The following is a 26,935-nucleotide window of genomic DNA, read 5'->3' as shown; positions in this document are numbered from 1 at the left end:
TTTTTGTTTTTCTTTTTGGAAATAGAGTCTCACAGCCTCCTAAATGCTACAATTCTAGTTGTGAGCCACCATGTCCAGATACTACTCTATACTCTATCTGAACAGACTGTTATCATCAATCTACTTAAGAAACTTACATGTTCCTTGAATAATTTCTCCTGCATTTTGTTCTTATTGAGAAAATAGTGTCTTGCCCATTCCCCTGAAGTCAAACATTTGAAGGCTTTCTCCAAGTGCTCATCTTTCTTAAAACGTTCAATTACTTCCTTTAGTTCTTCTTGCCTTCCCTTAATAGGCCGAAATCTGAAAGAAATCAAAACAGTAAATTTAGCTTATCACAATTCATAGGCCAGAGAAAAAGAGAATGGGCGAACCAGGGCCACTGCAAACAAACTCCCGGTAAATGCGCCACTTTGTGCATCTGGTTTACATGGGTCCTGGAGAATCAAGCCTCTAATGGGGGTACTTAGGCTTCACAGGCAAGCGCTTAACCACTAAGCCATCTCTCCAGCCCAAGAATATGAGTATGAATACACACACACACACACACATACACACACACACACACACTTTTTTTATTTTGAGGTAGGATCTCACTGTAGCCCAGGCTGACCTGGAATTCACTATACAGTCTCAGGATGGCCTCAAACTCACGGCAATCCTCCTACCTCAGGCTTGCAAGTGAGTGCTAGGCTGAAAGGCATGGACCACCATGGCTGACCCTGAAAAATTATACTCTTTAATTACTTTTTTTAATTTTAATTTTAAAAAATTACTTTAATTACAATGATCACTTGAAAATACTTCTTTTCCTTCAAGCAGTATTTTCACTTAAACTGTTATCTCATTGACTGTGAAGTGAGTAGATGACTCAAACAAAAGCTGTCTGCTTCAGACCTGTGCTAGTCATCTGCTTTGGAAGATCTATAAGAGTAAAGTCCATGAGAAAGAATGATAGGAACTGTCAGCAGAATCAAGCTGGCAGAGTGCAAGGCAGTTTCAAAAGCATGATAATGCAAACAAAACCATACCAAAAAAAAGTCCCATGCACACAATTAGAAAACCCGGAAGTATTCTAACAAGTTCTCCAATACTTAAAAAAAACAAAAACAAAAACTATTTACTTGTGTATGTGTACGCGCACACACACATGCCAGGGTCACTTGCTGCTACAAATAAATGCTCATGTGGCTTTAAGTGGGTAGTGGGGGGATTGAACCTAGCTGGGCAGACTTTGCAAGCAATTAATTGCCTTTAACCATTGAGTAATCTCCCCAGTTTCATAAAATAAACCCACCAAACTGATGCTAGACAACTGCATTCTGAGAAGAGATAATATAAAAAGTGTAATTTTTTTTATTTATTTTATTTTTGTCTTTGTTTTTTGAGGTAGGGTCTCACTCTGGTCCAGGCTGACCTGGAATTCACTCAAACAAAGGTGTGTGCCACCAAGCCTGGCTCTAAAAATACTTAAAAAAAAATTACAAATCGGGCATGGTGGCTCACACCTTTGATCCCAGCACTCAGGAGGCAGGGGTTGGAGGACTGTTGTGAGTTCAAGGCCACCCTGAGACTACAGAGTGAATTCCAGGTCAGCCTAGGCCAGAGTGAGACCCTACCTCAAAAAACAAACAAAAATTATTTATTTGAGAGAGACACAGATACTGAGAATGGGTACACCAGAGCCTCTAGCTACTGCAAATGAACTTCAGATGCATGCACCTTGTGCATCTGGTATACATAGGTACTGGGGAATTGAACCTGATTGAAACTGGGTCTTTAGGCTTCACAGGTAAACACCTTAACCAATAAGCCATCTCACCAACCCCAGAACAGTTTTAATAATGCTGAATTCTCACCACTGTGAAGCAGAATCAAAGAGTTCAAAAACATCCTAATCCTAGAGATACATGGAGAATGGATGGTACCTTCATTTTCTAACTTCAGTCAATTAGTATACATGTCTTTATAGACAGATGAATGAATATGGTAAGTCCTTCAAACAATTCAGAGTGCCTTTAAGTTGTCAGAATAAGGTCAGAGAACCACTACTAAGCTAATCTAAAGGTCTGCAGAACAAGGAAAACACCAAAATGTACTTACTTGCAGCCATCACAATTGATTTTTTTCAAGGTAAGATTTCTCAAGAAGCCAATCTAAACCATTCTTACTACAAGCCTACAGGGTTTACTTGCACAGGAAGAAAAGATGAGCCTGGGGGGACATAGGTCAATAGTAGAGCACATGTCAGCATACACAGGCCCTAGGTTCAATCTCAGTGCTTGCATCTACACTCACAGAGTTCAAAACAAAACCCACCACAAGAGAACATTTATGCCAAAACCCAAGATGACTGTTAGCTTAGGTTAACATTTTAAACAATACAAATATGAAATGGGCCAGGCGTGGTGGCACATGCCTTCAATCCCAGTACTCCGGAGGCAGTGAATTCCAGGTCAGCCTGGGCCACAGTGAGACTCTACCTCGAAAAACAAAAACAAAAACAAAAACAAAACAAACAAAAAAAAAACAAACAAATATGAAATGGGAAAAAGAAAGCCTGTTTTGCACAGTAATCAGAAAAGCTATAGATTATTCTGAGTAGATCCAATAAATTATCTATCATGTCCAATGGCAGAACTACAAATGGCAGAGCCAATCCATCTTTTTTTGTTGTTGTTGTTGTTTGTTTTTCGAGGAAGGGTCTCACTCTAGTCCAGGCTGACCTGGAATTCGTTCTGTAGTTTCAGGGTGGCCTTGAACTCATGGCGATCCTCTTACCTCTGCCTCCCAAGTGCTGGGATTAAAGGCATGTGCCACCACGCCCGGCCAATCCATCTTTTTTTTTTTTTTTTTTTGATTTTTTTGAATTTTTTTTTTGAGGTAGGGTCTCGCTCTAGCCCAGGCTGACCTGTAATTCACTATGGAGTCTCAGGGTGGCCTCGAACTCACGGCGATCCTCCTTACCTCTGCCTCCCAAGTGCTGGGATTAAAGGCGTGCGCCACCACGCCCGGCCCAATCCATCTTTTTTAAAAAATATGTATTATTTATTTATTTGAGAGGGAGAGCACACATGTGAGAGAGGCAGATAGAAAAAGAGAATGGACAGGGCAGAGCCTCTAGCCACTGCAAACAAACTCCAGACATATGTGCCCCCTTGTGTATCTGGCTTACATGGGTCCTGGGGAATCGAACAGAGAGTGCCTTAACTGCTAAGCCATTTCCCCAGCCTGCCAATCCATCTTTTTAATCTTTTAACACAGAAGCAACCAATATCAACACTATTTAAAAATAATATAATATGAACCAAGTGTGGTAGTGCATGCCTTTAGTTCCAGCATTTGGGAGGCAGAGGTAGGGGTTCAAGGGCAGCCTGGGAGACCGTACTTCAACCCCCACCAAAAAAAATGTATGTATGTGCTGGGGATGTAGCTCACTGGTAGAATGCATGCCTAATGTGCAAGGTCCTGGGTTTGATTCTCAGCATCACAAAAAAGACTCAACATACAGAGTATGTCAAAGTTAAACTAACCTAAAAGCACTTAAAATAAGCTACAGCCCTGAAATGGAAGGGGCTTAAAAAAATGTTTATTCATTTGCACATATGTGCACGAGTGTGTGTGTGTGTGTGTGTGTGTGTGTGTGTATGTAGGCCAGGATCTCTTCCTGCTGCAAACAAATGCCCATTCAGTGTTATGTGGGTGGCTAGAGAAATGAACCAGGGTTGATAAGCTTTGTAACCTAGTACCCTGAACCAGTGAGTCATCTCTGAAAGCCCGGAAAAAATAGATATAGGTAGATTTATATATTTGTTTTGTTTTCCTTCATTTATTTATCTAACATAAAGAGGGAAAAAGTGAGGAAGACAGAATGAGTGTGACAGGGCTCCAGCCACTGCAAACGAACTCCAGAAGCGTGTGCCCTGTTGTATATCTGGCTTACGTGAGTCCTAGGGAATCTAACCTGGGTCATTGGCTTTGCTGACACATGCCTTAACTGCTAAGCCACCCATCCACCCCTCCCCCCACAAACACATTTTTGTTGTTTCAAGGTAGGGTCTCACTCTGGCCCAAGCTGAAATGGAACTCACTATGTAGTCTCTGGGTAGCCTTGAACTCATGGTGATCCTCCTAACTCTGCTTTCCAAGTGCTGGGATTAAAGGTGTGAGCCACCATGCCTGGCCAGCCATATTTTTATATATTGATTTGCAAGAAGAGAAAAAGAAAAAGAAAGAGGAAATGGGTACACCAAGACCTCTTGACACAGCCAACAAACTCCAAGTCTCACATAAACCAGATGCACATGGTGGCACATGCATACGGAGTTCGTTTGCAGTGGCTAGAGGCCCTGGCGTGCCCATTCTCACTCACTCTCTTTCTGTCCTTCTCTGTCTCTAAAAAACAAATAAAAAACTGTTAACAGATACCAGGGTCAGAGCAAAAGCTAAACAATCTTATAAAAATAATTATCTACTATTATGAAGAAAAATATCTTCTTTTCCCTTTAACTTTAATTGCATTAAATCTTCCACACAAACTTCATAAAGCTATCCTTACATTATGCCACTTAAGGCTAGATTATCTAGAATAATCCTCTTGTGCACAAATGAGGAACATCAGGCCCAACAAGCCTAAGCAGTAGGCCAAGGACTTACTTGCTAGGTTGGCCCAGGAAGTCCTTGTTAGTTTATTCTAGTACCTGGACCAGGACAGCCCTCTTGTGTCGCATTATGGATAGACTTGGATTTGACTGGTGTTTGCCATTAGAAACACGCTCTGAGCCACCAACAAACAGCACTGACTTTAATAATGATGATTCAGAGTGGAAAGAAAGGATGTAAGCATGGATTTTGTTGTTGTTGTTGTTGTTTTGAGGTAGGGTCTTATTCTAGTCCAGGCTGACCTGGAATTCACTATGTAGTTTCAGGGTGGCCTCGAACTCACAGTGATCCTCTTAACTCTGTCTCCCAAGGGCTAGGATTAAAGGCGTGCACCACCACACCCAGCTAAGCATGGAGTTTTAAATTCAGTGTGAAAAGGTGGCCATGGAGATAATATGTCTTCCTTTCCCTGTTTTCAAACAAAATCTGCCATACCAAAAATAAACCAAACTTGCTTCTTCTTATACCTCTGATCAGTGGTTGGTATAAGCCTTGAGTTCCAAGCCAGCCTGGGCTAGAGGGAGGCCCTACTTCAAATACAAGACACCACTGTGGTAATTAAGAAAAGTTGTACAACTGTGCCATTCCAGTAGCATGAACAACCAAAAGTTGACAGGAGAAAATGTGAGAAGAGAAAGAGAGAACTGTGGACTGACAGCATGTGGACTGTAGAGAAGAGGTGCAGAAGCACTGTGGCAGAGGGCTCCTTTCTGACCTTAAAATAAACAAGAGGCCCAAACACAGCCGTGGCTGAATCCTCACCTACTCCAGAGAACAATTACTGATTTCTTCACAATTTATGTTTCTTTTTTGGCTTTTCTTTTTTTAATTTTTTTTTTTCTTTTCAAAGTAGGGTCTCACTAGCCCAGGCTGACCTGGAATTCACTATGTACTTTCAGGGTGGCTTTGAACTCATAGTGATCCTTCTACCTCTGCCTCCCGAATGCTGGGATTAAAGGTGTGTGACACCATGTCCAGCCTCATGTTTAAAATTTCCTTGCTGTGGAGTACAGTAGCTTAAGAAACCACCAAATGGGATGGAAAGATGGCTTAGTGGTTAAACGCTTGCCTGTGAAGCCTAAGGACCCCCATTCGCACCTTGATTCCCCAGGACCCATGTCAACCAGATGCACAAGGTGGCGCATGCATCTGGAGCTCCTCTGCAGTGGCTGGAGGTCCTGGCATGCCCATTCTCTCTCTGTGTGTCTGTCACTCTCAAATAAATTAATAAAAATTAAAAACAAGCAAACAAAACACAAAAATAAAAAATAAAACCCAAGTAACTATTACTAAGACCAGAGTACTTTAAAGGTTTTTAAGGGTTGAAGAATTAAGAACTCATGTTATATTTACATTGACATTTCACATGACTTAATGTTAACACACATTATTCAGGTTGGATCAAGTTAGCTGTTATTTTATTGTTTGTAATGTTCTCTACCTACCTTACAGGGTTGTTGTGAGAAAAACTGTCAGATTTTGAAAAATGCCTTGAGCTCCTCGAAGGAAAGGCGCTACACAAATGCAAAAACAAACAATAAAAAACTATGTCTACAATTTGCATTTTCTAAACAGATTTACAACATTCACTACAGAAAATCCTTACGTCACTCATATTTAAGAACTTTATGAAGCCACAGAGTCAGATTGCTAAAATTGTATTTGTCTTCTTTACTATATTACAACCTTACCACTGATGAAGCTAAAAAGTTTGGAAAAGTTTCTTATACATTCATTGTAGTCAAGTACCACACTTTAACATGATAAATTTAAAGTGATTTGGGAGTTGTATCCAAGAGTAAGTATAAATAAATAAATGCATAGAAGTAGAATAAACACTTGACAGTTGCGGTGATGGAAGGATGAGTAAGGACTATGAATTTGACATTAACATTTAGAAACATTCAGAAAAGTTTCAGAAGTTCCCTGGGATGATTTTTAAAAAATACTTTATTGATTTATTTATTTGAGAGAGAGAGAGGAAGAGGCAGGAAGAAAGAGAGAATGGGTGTGCCAGGGCCTCTAACCACAGCAAATGAACTCCAGACACATGCGCCCCCTTGCACCTATGACTTACGTGGGTCCTGGGGAATCAAACCGGGGTCCTTAGGCTTCACAGGCAAATGCCTTAACCACTAAGCCATTTCCCCAGCCCACCTGGGATGATTCTTGCTCGGTAACACCATTATGTGAGCCTAGGTCATCTTGTGTCTCCCCGCATGCAACATAGCATATATTGGTAAGATTTCCAGGTCATGGGCCTATACAAAGGGAATTTCTGAAGCCACCCACCCATCTTTACTGCTACAATTCTTTAAAAAAAAAATCACAGGTTAGCCAGGTGTGGTGGCACATGCCTTTAATCCCAGCACTCGGGAGGCAGAGGTAGAAGGATGGCTGTGAGTTTGAGGCCACTCTAAACCACATGGTGAGTTCCAGGTCAGCCTGGGCTAGAGTGAAACCCTACCTGGAAAAACCAAAAATCACAGGTTATCTGTAACTCCATTCACTTGTTAAAACTGATGCACAAGGGGGAGCATGTGTCTGGAGTTTGTTTACAGTGGCTAGAAGACCTGGTTCACCCACTGTCTTTTCTCTATCTGCCTCTCTCTCTCTCAAATGAATAAATAAATAAAATATTTTTTTAAAAAGCATATCGGTGTGATAGCACATGCCTTTAAAAAATGTTTCAAGCTTCATAATGAAGTCAACTAAATCTGAAATTTTCTCAAAAAAATTAAGTTAGTATTTTACTTAGACTAAGTACTCATGCTATACTAACCTGGTAAATATAGGAATACTAAGATCTAAACACTAGTACTCAGCCTGGGGTGGTAGGACTCACCTGTAAGTCAGCACTCAGGAGACTAAGGCAGGAGAATCTTGTGTTTGGCTATATAACAGTATGGACTATATAACACCACTCTGTCTCAAAACCAAAACACAAGCACACGAAATAGAGCCACTTTTAGAAACTCTTCATTAAATAACTAATGTATTTAAGTTATTTTTTGTTAAAGGCACACTAGAAGTACAGAGAGGCAAGGGTATAAAAAATTAGGGCTGATGGGCTGAAGATTTGGCTCAGTGGCTAAAGTGCTTGACTGCAAAGCCTAAGGACCCAGGTTTGACTCCCCAGAACCATGTAAGCCAGATGCACATGCTAACACATGCATCTAAATTTCATTTTCAGTGGCTAGAGGCCTTGGCATGGCCATTCTCTCCCTCTCTCACACATAAATAAATAAATAAAACATAAAAACTGGGAAAAAATATTTTTTTTGTTTTTTATTTTTCTTTTTTTTAAGGTAGGGTCTCACTCTAGACCTGGTTGACCTGGAATTCACTATGTCGTCTCAGGGTAGCCTCAAACTCTCAGCAATCCTCCTACCTCTGCTTCCCAAGTGCTGGAATTAAAGGCGTGTGCCACCACACCCGGGTGGGAAGAAATACACACATATATACATATACATACATACATACACACACACACACACACACACACACACACACATATTGTTTGTTTGTTTGTTTTTCGAGGTAGAGTCTCACTCTAGCTCAGGCTGACCTGGATTTCAATATGTTGTCTGAGGGTGGCCTTGAACTCACAGCGATCCTCCTACCCCTGCCTCTGAGTGCTGGGATTAAAGGTGTGCCCGGTGGAAGAAATATTTAAAAAACAAAAACAAAAAACTAGGACTAAGATTGTAGAGCACTTGTTAAGCATATGTGAGCTCCTGGTTCATCACGCAGGTACTAAAGTGCTTGCTTCATTAGACCCAGGACCTAAATTCAGATTCTCAGCACTCAACATAAAGCTAACTGTGAGCTAGAGAGATGGCTCAGCAGTTAAAGGCACTTGTTTGAAAAGCCTGATAGCCTGAGTTTAATTCCCCAGTACCTCACATAAAAGCCAGGTACAAAGTGCCACATACTTCTGGAGTTCATTTATAGTGGCAAAAAGCCCTGGCACAACCATTCTCAATCATTCCCCCTCTTTCTTTACAAATCAATAAATTTAAAAAAAATTTAAAAATGGAGTGTGGAGGTGACCACCCTCAGTCCCAGCACTGGGGAGGTTGAGATAGGAAAATTGCAGTGAGTCTGAGGCCAATTTAGGGATACAGAATGAGTTCCAATCAGCTTGGGTTAGAGTGAGACCCTATCTTGAAGAAGAAGAAGGGGGCAAAAGAAGGAAAAGAGGGAGGAGACAGAGGAAGGAGGAGGAGGAAGGAGAAGGAGGAAGAAGGGCAGGAAGAGGAAGAAGGAAGAGGAGGGAGGAAAGGAGGGGAAAAGGGGGGAAGAGGGAGAAGGGAGAGGAGGAAGGAAGGAAAGAGGATAAGGAAGAAGGAAGGAGGATGAGGAAGAAGAGAAAGGAGAAGGAAGAAAAAGGAGGAGGAGGGAGAAGGGGAGGAGGAGAAGGAAAAAGGAAGAAGAAAAAGAAGGGAGGGAAAGAAGGGAGGAGGAAAGTAGAGGAGAGAGGGAAGAGGAGGAAGGAACAGGAAGAAAAAGAAAGGAGGAAGAGGTGGGAAGGCAGGAAGAGTAGGAGGAGGAGAAGGAAGGAAAGAAGGAAAGAAAGAAAGAAAAAAGAAGAGCCGGCCGTGGTGGTGCACACCTTTAATTACCAGCACTTGGGAGGCAGAGGTTAGGAGGATCACCATGAGTTCGAAGCCATCCTGAGACCAATTCCAGGTCAGCCTGAGCTAGAGTGAAACCCTACCTGGGGGGGGGGGGGGGAGAGGAGAAGAAGGGAGGAAAAAAGAAGAAGAAAGAAAAGAAGTAGGGCTGGAGAGAAGGTTTAGTGGTTATGGGCGTTTGCCTTCGAAGACAAAGGACCTAGGTTCAATTCCCCAGGACCCACAAGGTGGCACATGCATCTGGACTTTGTTTACAGTGGCCAAAGGCCCTAGTGTACCCAGTCTTTTTCTCTCTATTTACCTCTTTTTCTCACAAATAAGTAAAATTAAATTAAAATTAATTTTTTTTTAAATAGTAGTAAGTAGTATTGGTGGAATGATTGAGGACGACACCTGCAGTTGATTTCCGGCTTCCAGAAGCATAGGCACATGCAACTGCATACAAATGGAGACACATACACACACACTCACAAAGATTGAAAAGTCCATGTTCCCGCATGTAGCTTGCAGGGAGGGAATTGCTGAACCCTGTGCTTTGGAAACCTCTGGTGGGAGGAGGGAAACATCATCTACACCAACACACTAGCCTCAAAAGCTACAGTAGGAGGCCTATCTACACCACCACAGGCCATTTTAGGAATTGTATGACTGCAATTCAATGATGATGCATAGATATACAACAAATGTTTTCTTCTGAGACACAAGTTGTTTAACCAACTTTCAATTTAGATGTTCCAATTTCTGTGGGAAGATGATAGATTTTTACCTTTCCAGATACAGTAAGGTTCTAATAACTGACCCTGGACTTGATCTTACTTCCTTTTTTTTTTTAACCCCCCAATCAAGGTAGGGTCTCACTCTAGCCCAGGAATTCACTGTGATCTTCCTACCTCTGCTTCTCAAGTGGTAGAATTAAAGGTGTACGCCATCATGACCGGCTCCTTTTTTTTTTTGGAACTCACAGCGATCCTCCCACCTCTGCCTCCTGAGTGCTGGGATTAAAGGCATACGCCACTACACCTGGCTTCTTTTTCTTTTTTTTTTCGATGCAGGGTCTCGCTGTAGCTCAGGCTGACCTAGAATTTACTATGTAGTCTCAATGTGGCCTTAAACTCACAGTGATCCTACCACCTCTGCCTCCTGAGTGTACTAGGATTAAAGACGTGCATCACCATATTCAGCTTTTATTGTGGTTCAAGATAGATTCTTGTTATATAGCTCTGGTTCCTCCTGCCTCAAACTCTCAAGTGCCATGATTAGCCTATATTTGTGGTGTGTAGTGGAAGACAGTACTCTGTCAATGAACCAGCTATACATTTAGACCATTTTATTTTCCATTTAATGATCATATGGTTTTGAATGAGCCTTCGGATGCTATTGTTAGGTTGTAATTATCCACCTACCCATAATAATGAAACTCACAGACCAGATGGGTAGGGCTTAACTATTCCAAATATACTCTTGACAGCCTTTTTTTTTTAATTAAAAAATATTTTAAGGGCTTAAGAGATGGCTTGGTGGTTCAACTGTTTGCCTGCAAAGCTAAAGGATCCCGGTTCCATTCTCCAGGATCCACATAAGCCAGATGCACAAGGGGGCATATGCATCTGGAGTTTCTTTGTAGTGGCTAGAGGCCCTGGCATGCTCATTCTCCCCCCCTCCTTTTTCTCTCTCAAATTAATAAATAAAATATATTTTAAAATATTTTAAGGCTGGAGAGATGGGTTAGTGATTAAGGCACTTGCCTGCAAAGCCTAAGGACTCATGTTTGACTCTCCAGGCCCCATGTGAGTCAGGTGCACAAAGTGATGCAAGGTTACAAATGAGCACAAGGGGGCACACGTGTATGGAGTTGATTGCAGTGGCAGGAGGCCCTGGTGCAACCATTCTCTTTTTCTCTCATTAAAAAGAAAAAAAAAAAAAAAAAAAAGCCAGCTCATTGGGCTTGCCTCAAAATTTATTTATTTGAGAGAGGATGGAGAAAGAGGAGGAGGGAGAGATAGATAATGGGTGTGCCAGGGCCTCCAGCTACTGAAGTGAATTGCAGGCGCATGTGCCACTTTGTGCATCTGGCTTTATGTGGATACTAGGGAATCGAACCTGGGTCCATAGGCTTTGAAGGCAAGTGCCTTAACCACTAAGCAGCCCTTTATGAATGCAGAATCTGCAGGGCATGGTGGAGCACACCTTTGATCCCAGCACTCAGGAGGCAAAGGTAGGAAGATTGCCATGAGTTCAAGGCCACCCTGAGACTACATTGTGAATTCCAGGTCAGTCTGGACTAGAGCGAGACCCTACCTCAAAAAAAAAAAAAAAAAAAAGGCAGAATCTCAGATTCTACCCCAAAGCTATGGACTGAGTCTGAACTTAAAAAAATTCTCAGGTGATCCATACATAAACCACTGATAAACAATCAGAAGCCTGGGAGGAAAGTTGGAATATCTCCTAACTGCAGAAGTTAGTAACAAATACCCTTCATTTTCAATTGGGAGTTTCAGAACAGAAATTCTCAGAAGACACTTAAACCGTTGATGCAAGTTTGATGTCTTTCTCAAATGTTTCAGATGCTTCAATATTTCAGTATATAGGGCATAATCAACATAATGTAACTTTTTCAGTCGTTACAGGTCAACATTATGGGCTTTAATCATGTTAGCCAGAGGCTATTAGATGATTTAGATCATTATATCAAAAAGTAATTTGCTTCTTCACATCTCTTAACTAGCAAATAAGAGAAGGCAGTGCCCCATAAGAATCTTCTGGGAGGGCTGGAGAGATGGCTTAGCGGTTAAGCGCTTGCCTGTGAAGCCTAAGGACCCTGGTTCGAGGCTCGGTTCCCCAGGTCCCACGTTAGCCAGATGCACAAGGGGGCGCACGCATCTGGAGTTCGTTTGCAGTGGCTGGAAGCCCTGGCGCGCCCATTCTCTCTCTCTCCCTCTATCTGTCTTTCTCTCTGTGTCTGTCGCTCTCAATAAATAAATAAAATTTAAAAAAATCTTTTAAAAAAAAGAATCTTCTGGGAGAATGAGCACCATTCATAGAGATCTCAGTTGGGCATAAGTATCCAGTTTTAGAAGAGCAGCCATCTCACAGCTTCATTCCTATGTTCTGCCTCATTTTAGTGAATGGCAGGGAACCACATAAATATTCCAAAGGTACTTTTATATCTGAATTGTTTTGTCCTGGATTTATACTATAACCAAGAGCAAAGCATACTATAATTCTGAAGAGGGATAAAATTTAGAGGGAGCCAAGATAAGATTTTCCTCTAGTTACCTATACTCACTACTTCTCCATCTCCTGTCAGTGCCCACCCACCTGATTTTCTATTTTCTCCTAGGTGATCCTAGACACTGGCTCAAAAAAGCCAGTGTGGGGCTGGAGAGATGACTTAATGGTTATGGTGCTTGCCTACAAAGCCAAAGGACCCAGGTTCAATTCCCCAGGACCCTCATAAGCCAGAGATGCACAAGGGGGCACACATACCTGTAGTTTGTTTGCAGTGGCACACCCTTTCCCTGCCCCCCATCTGCTTATTTCTCTCTCTCAAATAAAGAAAAAAAAATTTTTTTAAAGCTAGTGTGGAGCTGGGTGTGGTAGCCCACGCCTTTAATCCCAGCACTTGGGAGGCAGAGGTAGGAGGATCACCATGAGTTGGAGGCCAGCCTGAGATTACATAGTGAATTCCAGGTCAGCCTGGTCTAGAGTGAGACCCTACCTCAAAAAACCAAAAAGCCAGTGTGGGTGTGACAGAGTTGAGAGGAACAGGTCCAGAATGGCTCTCTACTCCAATTCCCTGCTGACATGGTTTTCCACTAGATCCTAACCCTTTGCACAGAAATAAAGAGAAAGAAGGTGTTTTCTGAGAAAGAGACTGTACTTAAGAGAATTAAAATACAGGTGCTAGAGATAGCAAATGTTAAAGTACAAGAGCTGGGCATGGTGTCACACATGACAGTAACCACAGCACTCAGGAGGCTGAGGCAGGAAGATCAGTAGTTTGAAGTCAGCATGGGTTTACATGAGCTCCTGGCTCAAAATAACTATCCTATAAGCAACAAGATCCAGATGTTAAAGACAGAGACTTTAAGGCTGACAGAACAATGTTTGACATGTAAATTATTTTATACTAAACACACATATAAAAAAATTCATACTGAATATAAACATTTCCTTAAAAACATTCTCTTAAAATAATAGGATGAGAGGCTGGGCATGGTGGCACATGCCTCTAATCCCAGCACTTAGGAGGCAGAGGCAGGAAAATCGCCCGTGAGTTCAAGGCCACCCTGAGACTACATAGTGAATTCCAGGTCAGCCTGAGCTAGAGTGAAACCCTACCTTGAAAAACAAACAAACAAACAAAAAAAAAACTGGAGGAACTGCAAAGATGAAGCCAAAATTCCTGTTCAGTGGCCATTATTTAAAAGGACAAAATTCCATGATGCAATCTACCATATACTTGAAAAACAATGATATATTTTCAAGATTTTGTTCACTTCTTGGCTCATAAAAAAATCCTTGTGTAGCCAAAAATTTCACTTTTATGTCAGTTAAAAATTTAAATATATGCAAGATTAGCCATTTACTTTCTTAAGTTTGATATCATTATCTGGTGTACTCAGAAAAAAAGACTCAAAATTACCTAGTATTCATTTTGTGTGTCTGAAAACCTAAATAGGGATCAAGAACCAAACTAGTTGCTAAGTCATCATTCTCACAGAGTTCCTTGGCAGACATTCCAGAAGATGGTACATAGCGACTCTGTCCTTCAAATCCTGAGTTACCATTACCTGTGAAAAGAAAAGGAAAAGTAACTGAGACTGAAAACTACTCATATCTCCCTTAAAAATCCTGAGTCAAGCAGAAGGCACCATGGTGCTGAGAAGTGACAGAGGAGTGCTCAGCTCAGCACTGAAACATTTCTATCACATCTTCCAAGGCTCAGGGTCCATTGCGAAAGAGGTGGCAGAAAGACTGTAAAAGCCAAGGGAAGAGTAGGACTCCTTACAATGCACTCCTCCAGGCACAAAATGACCTGGATATCTATAACCTGGTAGTGCCTGGCACTAGCTACACAAGACCATCATAATAGGAGGAAAAGATGATGACATCAAAATAAAAGTGAGACTGATTGAGAAGGGGAGGGGATATAATGGGGAATAGAGTTGTGAAGGGGAAAGAGAGAGGGGAGGGCATTATCATGGTAATAAACCATGACAATAAGTCTATAATTATGGAAGTTGTCAATAATAAAACAATTTTAAATGAGATAAAAGGCCAAAAAACCCAACCCTGAGTCAGGCAGGGTGTGGTCTCACCTTTAATCCCAGGACTGGGGGGGAGGGGGGACAGAGGCAGGATTACCTCAAGTTCAAGGCCACCCTGAGACTCCACAGTGAATTCCAGGTCAGCCTGGGCTAGAGTGAGACCCTACCTCGAACCCCCCTCCCCAAAAAAGGAAGCTGGGCGTGGTGGCGCACGCCTTTAATCCCAGCACTTTGGAGGCAGAGATAGGAGGATCGCAGTGAGTTCAAGGCCACCCCTGAGACTACAGAGTTAATTCCAGGTCAGCCTGGACCAGAGTGAGACCCTCCCTATCTCGAAAAACAAACAAACAAACAAACAAAAAAAGGCTCCTGGTGGCTTAGTGGTTAAAGTGCTTGCCTGCAAAGCCAAAGGACCCATGTAAACCAGATGCACAAGGTGGTGCATACGTCTGGACTCATTTGCAGTGGCTATAGGCCCTGGCACACCCATTCTCTCTCTGTCTCCTTCCTTCTTTCTCTCTTAAAAAAAAAAAATCCTCAGAGTCATTGCCCATTCAAACTAGGAATCCATAACTGAAGGTACTGTGATCATATTAGTAATAAGAAGTCAGAATCCTTTGCATATGTGACAGAAGGGAAAAGCAGCTAGCCCAGTTACTGAAAGCATTTAGGGAGCTAACACCAGGCTCCCTGGTAACATGGTTTATGTAGAATCTTTGGTTTATTCTTCCCTCCCAGGAATAGCTCAGAGTCACTATGCAGGACCATTACAGAGAGGGCTGGGGCAAAAAGGAAACAAGACGAGTATAGACAGTTTTCACTAGCAGGTGCCACAAATGTGGATCTCAAGTCCCAAAAGGATTAAGATCTGCTTCCTGCTTTTGGGCAGCTGAGTAATCATTATTCCCACTTTGTGCACAATTGAGGCCCACAGGTTAAAACACTGGTCTTTTTTTTTTTTTTTTTTTTGGCCCCAGGCTGACCTGGAATTCACTATGTAGTCTCAGGGTGGCCTTGAACTTGATCCTCCTATCTCTGCGTGTGCTGGGATTAAAGGTGTGCACCACCACACCTGCTTTTTCTTTCTTTTTTTATTGACAACTTCCATAACTATTGACAATAATCCATGGTGATTCCCTTCCTTCCCCCACTTTCTTCTTTGTTAACTCCACTCTCCCATCATATGCCCTCTCTCAATCAAGTCCCTCTTTTATTTTGATGTCATCATCTTTTCATCCTATTATAATGTAGGTAGGGTTAGCACTTTGAGGTCATGGATATCTGGGCCTTTTTGTATCTGGAGGAGCACATTGTAAGGAGTCCTACCCTTTCTTTGGCTCTTACATTCTTTTTTACCCAGTTTTTCTTTTTGATTAGAGAGCTAAATAGCAGAAGTGGGGAAAGAAGTGGAATGAGATTGGGAGGTTTGTTTCCATCTAACTTCTGTCTGAAGCACTACTGAATGAATGAATAAAAATGGGAACTGAAATAATTGAGTCTAACTGCAGAGAAGCAATGTAAAAAAGGCAGGTTACATAAGATTCAAGTTTCATCAATGCTGATTAAGTTTTATCTGTACCTCATTTACAGTCTTTTCCTGGATTTAGCACATGTAATTTAAAAGCATGAAAATAGGATAACTTTAGGCTTAAAAAAAAAAGACATAGGAGGCTGGAGAGATGGCTTAGAGGTTAAGGTGCTTGCCTACAAAGATGAAAGGATCCATGTTCGACTCAACAGATCCCACATAAGCAAGATATGCACAAGGTGATGTGTGCTTAAGGTCACGCATGTGCACAGGTGGTACGTGTGTCTGGAATTCAAATGCATTGGCTGGAGGCCCTAGTGCACCAATTCTCTCTCTCATAAAAAAAAATTAAGCTGGGCGTGGTGGTGCACACCTTTAATCCCAGCACTCGGGAGGCAGAGGTAGGAGGATCGAGGTAGGAGGTAGGAGGATCACTGTGAGTTCAAGGCCACCCTGAGACTACACAGTGAGTTCCAGATCAGCCTGGACTAGAATGAGACCCTACCTTGAAAAACCAAAAATAAATAAATAAATAAATAATTAAGACAGAGAGAATGAGAGAGACAGTGTCAAGAATAACTTTCTCTTCATCTACTCTTTCATGTAAGTCCTTACCAAGAGCAGGTATATGATTTTTTTCAATCAAATTATTTTCATGTAGGTATGTGAAAAGCTACCCAAATTGCTGCTTGGGTCAAACCCAGGACCTCACACATGCAAGGCAAGAGCTTAGGAGTTACTCTCCCTTGTTTTTTGGATATTCCCTTACAATGATGTGGTCATGTATACAAGTCACATCATATGCAATGTGGAAATTGCTTTACTTTTTCCTGTTCAATCTGGGTGATTAAAAAAAAAATTTTTTTAGAAGATGGGCATGTCAGGGCCTCTAGCCACTGCAAATGAACTCCAGACGTATGTGGCCCCTTGTGCATCTGGCTTATATGGGAACTGGAGAACTGAACTTTATCCTCAGGCTTCATAGGCAAGCACCTTAACTGCTAAGCCATCTCTCCAGCCCCTGGGTGACTTTTTGTTCATTTTCTTGCCTGTTATGATTCAAATCTCTAATACAATGCTAAATATTAGTAACATGAGATGATATTCTTGGCTTGTCCTGAATCTTTATTTTTATTTTTATTTATTTTTTTTTTTTTTTGAGGTAGGGTCTCACTTTAGCCCAGGCTGACCTGGAATTCACTATGGAATCTCGGGGTGGCCTTGAACTCACAGAGATCCTCCTACTACCTCTGCCTCTCAAGTTCTGGGATTAAAGGCGTGTACCGCCACCACACCCAGCTTTTTAAGAATTTTATTATTATTATTATTATTTTGTTTTGTTTTTGTCTGGAATCTTAGGGAATAAGTAGTCTTTCAGCATTAAGTATATTAGCTGTTGGTTTTTTGTATATATCTTATATATGAAATATATACATTTTATATTTGTGATATTTGGATACCCCTTCCCCAAAAGATTCAGGAATTTATTATATTATATATATATTTTTTATATCATTACATCAGACTAATTTTTTTTATTTAATTTATTTATTCATTTATTTGAGAGCAACAGACACAGAGAGAAAGACAGAGAGGGAGAGAGAGAGAATGGGCGCGCCAGGGCTTCCAGCCTCTGCAAACGAACTCCAGACGCGTGCGCCCCCTTGTGCATCTGGCTAACGTGGGACCTGGGGAACCGAGCCTCGAACCGGGGTCCTTAGGCTTCAAAGGCAAGCGCTTAACCGCTAAGCCATCTCTCCAGCCCTATTATATTATATATTATATATATTAGCTGTTGGTTTTTTTGTATGTATCTCATATATGAAATATATACACTTTATATTTGTGATATTTGGATACCCCTCCCCCAAAAGATTCAGGAATTTATTAAAGCTTCTTAGATTTCCACCTATTTGGCTGGAGGGGTGGACCCTGGGGTTCAGCCCTAAGGTGTGGTGGCAGATTTCAGATTTCAATCTAAAGAAAGATATGCAAAGTGTGCCTAGCTGGAGTTCCTGAAGTGTGCTGCTGTATGATTTTTGACCCTTAGGCTTATACCTCTCTTCTTTCTCTGCTTGGTCCTGTGAAGGCAGGCCACCTCCTTCTGCTACTAAGGAACTTCCCCTGGATCTGTAGGCTTCAATAAATCCCTTCTTCCATAACTGTGTCTGGTCTGGAAGTTCATCTCAGCAATGTGATGCTGTCTACATTATATATTTTTTATATTTATTTACATCATATATATATGGTCCTTCATTGCATTGCTATGGTTTATTAGTTCATTTTCATTTTATTTATTTGAGAGAAAGAATGGGTATGCCAGAGCCTCCAGCCACTGTAAACGAACTCTAGGTGCATGTATCCCCTTGTGCATCTGGCTTACATGGGTCCTGGGGAATTGAACTGGTATCTTTTGGCTTTGCAGGCAAACACCTTAACCGCTAAGCCATCTCTCCAACCCATTTTCATTTTTTAAATTTAAATTTTATTTTAGAGAGAGCATGCAAGAGAAAAGACAGAGAATCGGTACACCAGGGCCTCAGCCACTGAAATTGAACTCCAGACACTTGCGCCACCTAGTGGGCATGTGCAACCTTGTGCTTGCCTCACCTTTGTGCATCTGGCTAACTGGGATCTGGAGAGTAGAACATGGGTCCTTAGGCTTTGCAGGCAAGTGCCTTAACTGCTAAGCCATCACTCAAGCCCTAGTTCATTTTCAGATTTTAATTTTGTATTCCTGGGATACATACATTCCAGGAATATGTATTATTATATTATTAACTTTTATTTATTTATGACAGAGACAAAAAGGGGTGAGTATGGGCACACTAGGGCCTGATCTTCTGCCACTGCAAATGAACTCCAGACTCATGCACCACTTTGTGCATCTGGATTTACATCTGGGTTCTGGAAACTGAACCTGGGCCATCCACTATGCTTTGCAAGCAAGTGAATTTTACTGTTGAGTCATCTCTCTAGCCCTTAACTTTTATTAACTTTTTTAAAAAACTTTTTCTTTTTTATTTTGAGAAAGAGAAAGAGGAGAGGGGGAGGGGGAGAGAGAGAATGAGTGCACCAGGGCCTTCAGCTGCTGCGAATGTACTCCAGACGCACGCATCCCTTGTGGCACGTGTGTGACATTGCGTGCTTACGTCACTGTGCTTCTGGCTATGTGAGACATGGAGATTCAAACACGAGTTCTGAGGCTTTGCAGGCAAGTGCCTTAACCACTAAGCCATCTCTCCTGCCCTTATTAACTACTTCCTTCCTTCATCCCACCTTGCCCAGCCTTTTTGAAAAATAATTTTTGATGGTTTTAAAATTTTATTATTTATTTGAGTGAGAGAGGAGGGGGGTCAGCAGAGAGAGAAGGAATGGGAGTAGCAAGGCCTCTAGCTACTGCAAGTGAATTCTAGATGCATGCGCCACTTTGTGCATGTCTTTATAGGGGTGCTGGGGACTCAAACTGGGTCCTTAGGCTTTGCAGACAAGAGGCTTAACTGCTAAACCATCTCTCCGGCTCCTTGATTTCTTTATAATCTTTCATTAATTTCTGTCCCAATCTACAGTATCTCTCCTCTACTTCCATTGGGTTTAGTCCATTGTTTTCTCTAAGACAGAATGGTAGCTCACTGATTTAAGATTATTATTATTTTGTTTGTTTTTCAAGGTAGGGTTTCACTCTAGCTCAGACTGATCTGGAACTCACTATGTAGTCTCAGAGTGGCCTTGAACTACCTTGGTGGCCTCCCAAGTGCTTCTGCAAATGAACCCTAGATGCATGCACCACTTAATGCATCTGGCTTTATGTGAGTACTGGGGAGTTAAACACGGATCATTAGGTTTTGCAGACAAGCACCTTAACTGCTCAGCCATCTCTCCATCTCCTGAGTTTTGTTTTGTTTTTTCTTTGAGACAGGGTCTAAGGTAGCCTAAGTGACCACTAACTCACTATGTAGCCAAGTATGGCTTTCAACATCTGATCCTCTTGCCTGAGTGTTGGGACAGCACCACCCACTCAGTTTTGTACACTGATGGAGTTGGAATATAGGGCTTTGTGCATACGAGGCAAATCTCTACCAACTAAGCTAAAGCCCCAACCAACATTAGTTCATTTTCAAATGTTCATTTTTCTTAATAAACACTTATTACTTTCAAGTTTATAGTTATCATGCGCAAGCTATTCCTACCATTCTTGCCAAGTACCAGGGTCTGTACTTTAATGAATAGATAAAATACATAACTTTTAAAAATATTTTATTTATTTGCTGGAGAGAGTGCGTGTATGCAAGAGAGAATGGGCACATTAGGGCCTCGAGCCACTGCAAACAAACTCCAGATGCATGCTTCACCTTGTGCATCTATCTGGCTTACATGGGTCCTGGGGAATTGAACCTGGGTCCTTAGGCTTCACAGGCAAGTGCCTTAACTGATAAGCCATCTCTGCAGCCCCAAATACATAACTTTTATTGAAGGGATGTGGATATTTCCAAAGTGCTCAAGTGTTCATTTTTATTCACATAAAAGTGTTTCCTGGTTCTCCTTTTGATTTCTTCTTTGATCCATTGGTTATTTATTGTTTGCTTAAACTATTATGTTCTGTTATTATAGTGTTTAAATTCAATGTATTAGCAGATTTACCAAATCTCTTGATTACTGATTTCTAATTTTTACTTTACAATAGTCAGAGAAATTTGTATTTCACTCTCAGTTTACTGAGGTTTGTTATATTGCCTAACATCTGTCTTGAAGAATGTTCCATCATACTTGAGAATAATGTGTCTTTACAGTGGCATTTATATCCACTCTTCTTTTGCCAATCCTCAGTCTAGCTGTTGGTCTATTATTAAGAGTGGAGAGCTTAAGTATCCAACTTACCCACCATTTGTCTATTTTCCCCTTCAATTTTATCAGCTTTGGCTTTATGTATTCGGGGTCCTCCAGTTAGGTAAAGGTGTTATATTTTAGTTCACATGGAACACTGCTTTGTGCTCTCCTCTTTCTCTCCATCACTTGCTCTTCTTGTGCCATCCTTACTGTCATTTCACCTAGTATGCATCACCAACAACTCAGTTCAAACTAAAGCCTTTGTCACTATGATTCACAAAAGGAGGTCAACAGAAATTTGTCTAAAAGCTTCAGGAAGGTCTAATTTACTGACTACAACCAATACCAATAAGGTGGTCCATTTCTCAAGCTTTCCAGCTTCCGTGAAATGCTTTGAGGTGTAACAGGATTGGGGCACATATGTCAGCAGTCTCAAGGTGAGCTGGTATCCATGCAAAGTACAGAGCATTCAGTCTTGGACTTCTATTTTTTTTTTCAGCCCCCTTTTAAATCTTTTATTGACAAATTTTTTATACATACAGACAACATATCATGATCATAATCCTCTCCCACCTCCTTCTTCCCCCTCCCAAATCCAAATCCTCTGAATCCCTTCTTCTTTCCAAAAGCATCTCTTCTTCTTCTAATTTTTTTAAACTTTGTTTTTATTTATTTATTTGAGAGAGAGACAGAATGAGTGTGCAAGGGCCTCCACCCACTGCAAATGAACTCCAGACGCATGTACCCCCTTGAGCATCTGGCTTCCATGGGTCCTAGAAAATCGAACCGGGGGTCTTTTGGGTTTGTAAGCAAATGCTTTAACTGCTAAGCCATCTCTCCAGCCGTATTCTTTCAAAAAAAAATTTTTTTTTAAATATTTTGGTAGAGAGAGAGAGAAAGAAAGAGAGGGAAAGAGAGGGAAAGAGAGAGAGAGAGAGAGAGAGAGAGAGAGAGAGAGAGAGAGAGAGAGAGAGAATGGGCACAAGAGCACCTCTACAGCCACCACAAACGAACTCCAGATGCGTGCCGCCTTGGGCATCTGGCTTTATGTGAGTACTAGGGAACTGGGGTCCTTAGGCTTTGCTGAGCCATCTCTCCAGCCCCTCTCTCCTATTCTTATTTGAATCAGGATATGTGCCTAGTTTTCTAGAGAATCAGTGACCTCATCTGGTATGGAATGGATAAAGGCAGCCTATGCCCAATAAACAGCATAAACTCCTAAAGGGGAAAGAGAAGAAAGTAATTCAGAACTGGAACAATCTTTTGAAACTCAGGCCAATTTCAGTACAAACTGAGGGTAGTCAGTAATGGATAGGGTTAATGTCAGGGAAACTGAGAAAGCTGTTCTTCCAAACATAAGCTCATCCATAAGACTGTCTACTCAGGCTTACCCTCAAGCATTTTACTATTGCCAGGAGCTGTAAAACAGGAGCCAAACATACAATTTCTCCAGTCTCAAAACAGCAGGCCCATCCCACCTAAAGTACAGAGGTAATGAATAGCTTCTTATCAGCAGGGCTTCCCTGTCAGGATAAGCAGTTCACCCTGTGTAAAGAAACTGGTTACTGAGCCGGGCGTGGTGGTGCACGTCTTTAATCCTAGCACTCGGGAGGCAGAGGTAGGAGGACTGCCATGAGTTCGAGGCCACCCTGAGACTTTAATCCCAGCACTCAGGAAGCAAAGATAGGAGGATCGCCTGAGTTTGAGGCCACCCTGAGACTACATAGTGAATTTCAATTTAGCCTGGGCTAGAGTGAAACCCTACTTGAAAAAAAAAAAAGAAAGAAATTGGTTCCATCTGTGAGGCTACTTAAAGTGGCTAGTTCTATTTGTCTATTCCTCATGTAAACCAGGTGACTAATAAGTCCATTAACCATTTACAGAAGTTACCAAAGTACTATTTACTTATACTTACAAGAAATTCAACAGTAGCATTTTAAAAAATTCTTTTTTTTTTTTTTTGGTTTTTCAAGGCAGGGTCTCACTCTGGCTCAGGCTGACCTGGAATTCACTATGTAGTCTCAGGGTGGCCTCGAACTCACGGCGATCCTCCTACCTCTGCCTCCCGAGTGCTGGGATTAAAGGCGTGCGCCACCACGCCTGGCTTAAAAAAATTCTTATAACTGGGCATGGTGGCACATGCCTTTCATCCTAGTACTCGGGAGGCAGAGGTAGGAGGATTGCTGTGAGTCTGAGGCCACCCTAAGACTCCATAGTGAATTCCAGGTCAGCCTGGGCTAGTGTGAGACTCTACCTCAAAAAAACCAAAACAAAACAAAGTTTCTTGTAGAACAGATCAATCTTCTATAAAACATAAAGTTATATAAAAAAGTATAATTAGGATTCTGTTAGACATTAAACCTTTTATATTTTCTGTGATAAGAATAAAACTTGCCAGGCGTGGTGGCACATACGTTTAATCGTTTAATCCCAGCACTCGGGAGGCAGATGTAGGAGTATTGCTGAGTTCAAGGCCATCCTGAAACTACATAGAGAATAAAACATGCCATGGCTGAGACCTAGCTACCTAGGAAGCTCAGATGAGAGGATTACTTGAGCCTAAGAATTTGAGTTTAGCCTGGGCAATAAAGTGGGCACTGTCTCAAAAAAGGAAAAAATAAAAGCTAAGCAGGGGAAGACTGGAGAGATAACTTAGTGGTTAAGGCATTTGCCTGCAAATCCAAAGGATCCTGATTCAATTCCCCAGTACCCAACACAAGCCAGATATACAAGGTGTCACATGCGTCTGGAATTTGTTTGCAGTGGGTAGAGGCCCTGGTGCAGCGATTCTCTCTCCCTCTCTCTCTCTGCCTGTTTCTCTCAAATAAAGAAATTAATAAACAAACAAACTAACTAAGCCAACCATGGTTGCATACACTTTTAATCCCAGCACTTGGGAGGCAGAGGTAGGAGGATTACTGTGAGTTCCAGGCCAGCCTAAGACTACATAGTAAATCCAAGGTCAGTCTAATTCAGTGAGATCATACCTTGAAAAGCAAAACAAAAGAAAAACTGATAAAACTTTTAGAATGAAAAGATATGCCTTTAAGCATGAGAAAGTACAGAAACTGACAAGAGGTCTGAAGAGATGGCTTGGCAGTTAAGGCACTTGGCTGCAAAGCCAAAGGACCCAGGTTTGTTTCCCTAGCAGCTATATAAAGACAGATGCACAAGGCGGTGCATGTATCTGGTGTTCATCTGCATTGACTAGAGGCCCTGGCACACCTATTCTCTCTCTCAAATAAGAAAGTAACTGAAAGCCAGGTGTGGTGGCACACGCCTTTAATCCCAGCACTTGGGAGACAGAGGTAGGAGGATCCTGTGAGTTCCAGGCCAACCTGAGACTACATAGTGAATTCCAGGTCAGCCTGGGCTAGAAAAAGACCCTACCTGAAAAAAAAACCAAAAAGCTGACAAAACAAAACAGTGCATATTAAGACTAGAAAGAATTATCGCCAAAGCACAACCAAAACCATGGTAGATTACACAGGTACGTACATCTGCTTGACCTCCTCTCCACAGTGCTTTTGCCAGTCTTCAGGGTGTCCTTGCCCGTGTGCTGTAATTTTGATTGCGTCTGCTGATGGTCATTAGACAACTTGCCTCCATTTCTCCTGCCATTCACCACCATGTTCTTGGACTCTCCCAACCACTTCATACCCGCAGACAGCCTGACCCAGGTGCATTTAGTCACTCTCTTCAAATCACTCAGAAAGTGGCTTCAATGTTCTCTCCTACCAGAAACAGAACAGAACAAGGAGGTAAATACATGAAAGACTGTGCTAAACAGACCATAAGAGAGATACATATGACTAAAGTTAACTTAGGAACTGATACTGTCCCACTTTATGGACTATCTTGTCTTTAACTTCAACCATACCATGTCATGCTTAGGACTAGAGTGTCCCAGACTCTAATGATAGTGTAAACTACAGAAGGCAGGGCATTAATTTTTTTTTTTTCCTTCTTATATTTGAAAGAGTGACTGGTTCAATAAATATTCACCTTCAGTTACCAGCACCTAAGAATCATCCTGGCCCTTATGCTGATACCTAGTCCAGCTTTAGCTCATGTTGCTTCACTACAAAACCTAGCAGCAGAACAAGAATAAGGAATATGATGGATTGCACATCTTTTTTTGCTAGGGCCTTTAGCTACTGCAAACGACCTTAAGAAGTATGTGCCACTTTGTGCATCTAGCTTTGCATGGGGAATCAAACCTAGGTGATTAGACTTTGCAGGCAAATGTCTTAACCACTGAACCATCTCTACAGCCCTGCATTTTTTTTTTTTTAAAGTAGGGCCTTACTCTAGCCCAGGCTGATCTGGAACTCGCTCTGTAGTCCCAGGCTGGCCTCAGACTCACAGCGATCCTCCTACCTCTCTGCCTCCCAAGTGCTGAAATTGAAGGCATGTGCCACCACGCTTGGCATTTTATTGATGGGGTGTGTGTGAATGGATGTGCACATGCCACACCACATGTATGCATGTCAGAGAACAGGCACACTGGGATTATAGATGCTCACGCTATAGCACCTGGCTTTATGTGAGGCATAGAGATCTGAACTCGGGACTCACACTTACACAGCAAGGCTTTATACACTAAGCCACATTCCCAGTCCAAGATGCCATATCTTTTTGCTGTTAGTCTGAAGTCACTGTTCAAGGTATTTAAGAATCTAACATCCAAATATCAAGTGCTGTTCATCTGGAAATATCTACCTATTGTGACTTTACAGTTGCAAGATTAAAGGATTATCATGTATTTAATAATGTAGAGGACTTTCTCACTATGTGAATTTTAATGAGAATTGAATGGCTTGCATAGTGGAGGATATAACCTACTAAGACCTTTGTAATAAGGCTATAATGGATTAGTGCTGCTAATGGAAGGAGGAAAAATGATGCTTGTGATATCACACCATTAAAGAATACTTCAATCTAAATCAGACTGAAAAGCCTCCTAGGTAAGAATGTGCAAAAATACAGAACTTTAGCCAGGTGTCGTCATATCCCAAAAAGCCATTTCAGCCTTGCACAATGTTGAATGGCCCACTGATGCCAGGATACCTCTGTGGCCCCTTGGGCTGTAGGAACCCAGGTTAAGAATATCTGATTGGTTTAATCCCACCACTCGGGAGGCAATGGTAGGGTAGGTGAATCGCCATGAGTTCAAGGCCACCTTGAGACTACATAGTGAATTTCAGGTCTGCTGGGCTAGAGTGAGATCCTACCTTGAACTCCCCCCCACACACACACACAAATACAGAACTTTAGAACTAAAGAGAATTTAACATTTAAGATCAAGAGCACAAGTCCTTGTGTATATATGAAATAGAGGGATGGGCATATGGCCAATGCCACATTATCAGAACAAAAGTGAACACAGCACTTTTTAAAAAATATATCTTTATTTATTTCGTTATTTGACAGAGAAAGAGGGCAAGAGAGTTGAGAGAATTGGTGCACGAGGGTTTTTTTTTTTTTAATTATTTACTTGACAGAGAGAATGAGGCAGAGACAGACAGAGAGAGCAAGTGAGCAAGGGCGCGCCAGGGCCTCCAGCCACTGCAAATGAACTCCAGAGCATGTGCCCCCTTGTGCATCTGGTTTATATGGGTCCTAGAGAATCGAATCAGGATCCTTTGGCTTTGCAGGCAAACTTGCCTTAACTGCTAAGTCTCTCTCCAGCCCCGAAACATAGCACTTTTACCCAAAGATCTCTCAACTAAGTAAGACAAAGGACAATTCCCCTTACTTTTCACTAACACAATAAACTTTTTTAGGGGGTGGGATGGTGTGGTAGTTTGAAGGTATGCCCAACAGATTCAGGCATTTCATTAAAACTTGGATTTCCAGAGCCAGGCATGGTGGCACATGCCTTTAATCCCAGCACTCGGGAGGCAGAGGTAGGAGGATGCCCATGAGTTTGAGGCACCCTGAGGCAACATAGTGAATTCTAGGTCCTCAAACGCAACAACAAAAACAAAACAAAACAAATCTTGGATTTC

General features: G+C 41.7%; 1 protein-coding gene across 6 annotated transcripts in view; it reads right to left on the bottom strand.

Annotated features, from left to right (window-relative positions):
• Kmt5b (lysine methyltransferase 5B) overlaps positions 1 to 26,935 on the bottom strand; it is a 68,170-nt gene that overhangs the window by 18,382 nt on the left and 22,853 nt on the right. For 5 of the 6 annotated variants that reach the window (XM_045149303.1, XM_045149337.1, XM_045149308.1 and 2 more), the window contains exons 2-5: positions 24,423 to 24,658; positions 13,945 to 14,092; positions 6,108 to 6,176; positions 138 to 303 (exon numbers count right to left, since the gene is read on the bottom strand). In XM_045149303.1, coding sequence (XP_045005238.1) covers positions 138 to 303; positions 6,108 to 6,176; positions 13,945 to 14,092; positions 24,423 to 24,582 — 543 coding nt within the window. In that variant the 5' untranslated portion in view covers positions 24,583 to 24,658. Of the gene's footprint in view, positions 1 to 137; positions 304 to 6,107; positions 6,177 to 13,944; positions 14,093 to 24,422; positions 24,659 to 26,935 lie in introns of those variants that run through there. The other variant, XM_045149328.1, reaches the window with a different exon arrangement.

This window comes from Jaculus jaculus, chromosome 1 (assembly GCF_020740685.1).
Source record: "Jaculus jaculus isolate mJacJac1 chromosome 1, mJacJac1.mat.Y.cur, whole genome shotgun sequence".
Classification (NCBI taxonomy): domain Eukaryota; kingdom Metazoa; phylum Chordata; class Mammalia; order Rodentia; family Dipodidae; genus Jaculus; species Jaculus jaculus.
The sequence above is the reverse complement of the archived record's forward strand: the minus strand, read 5'-3'. Positions and strand labels throughout refer to the sequence as shown.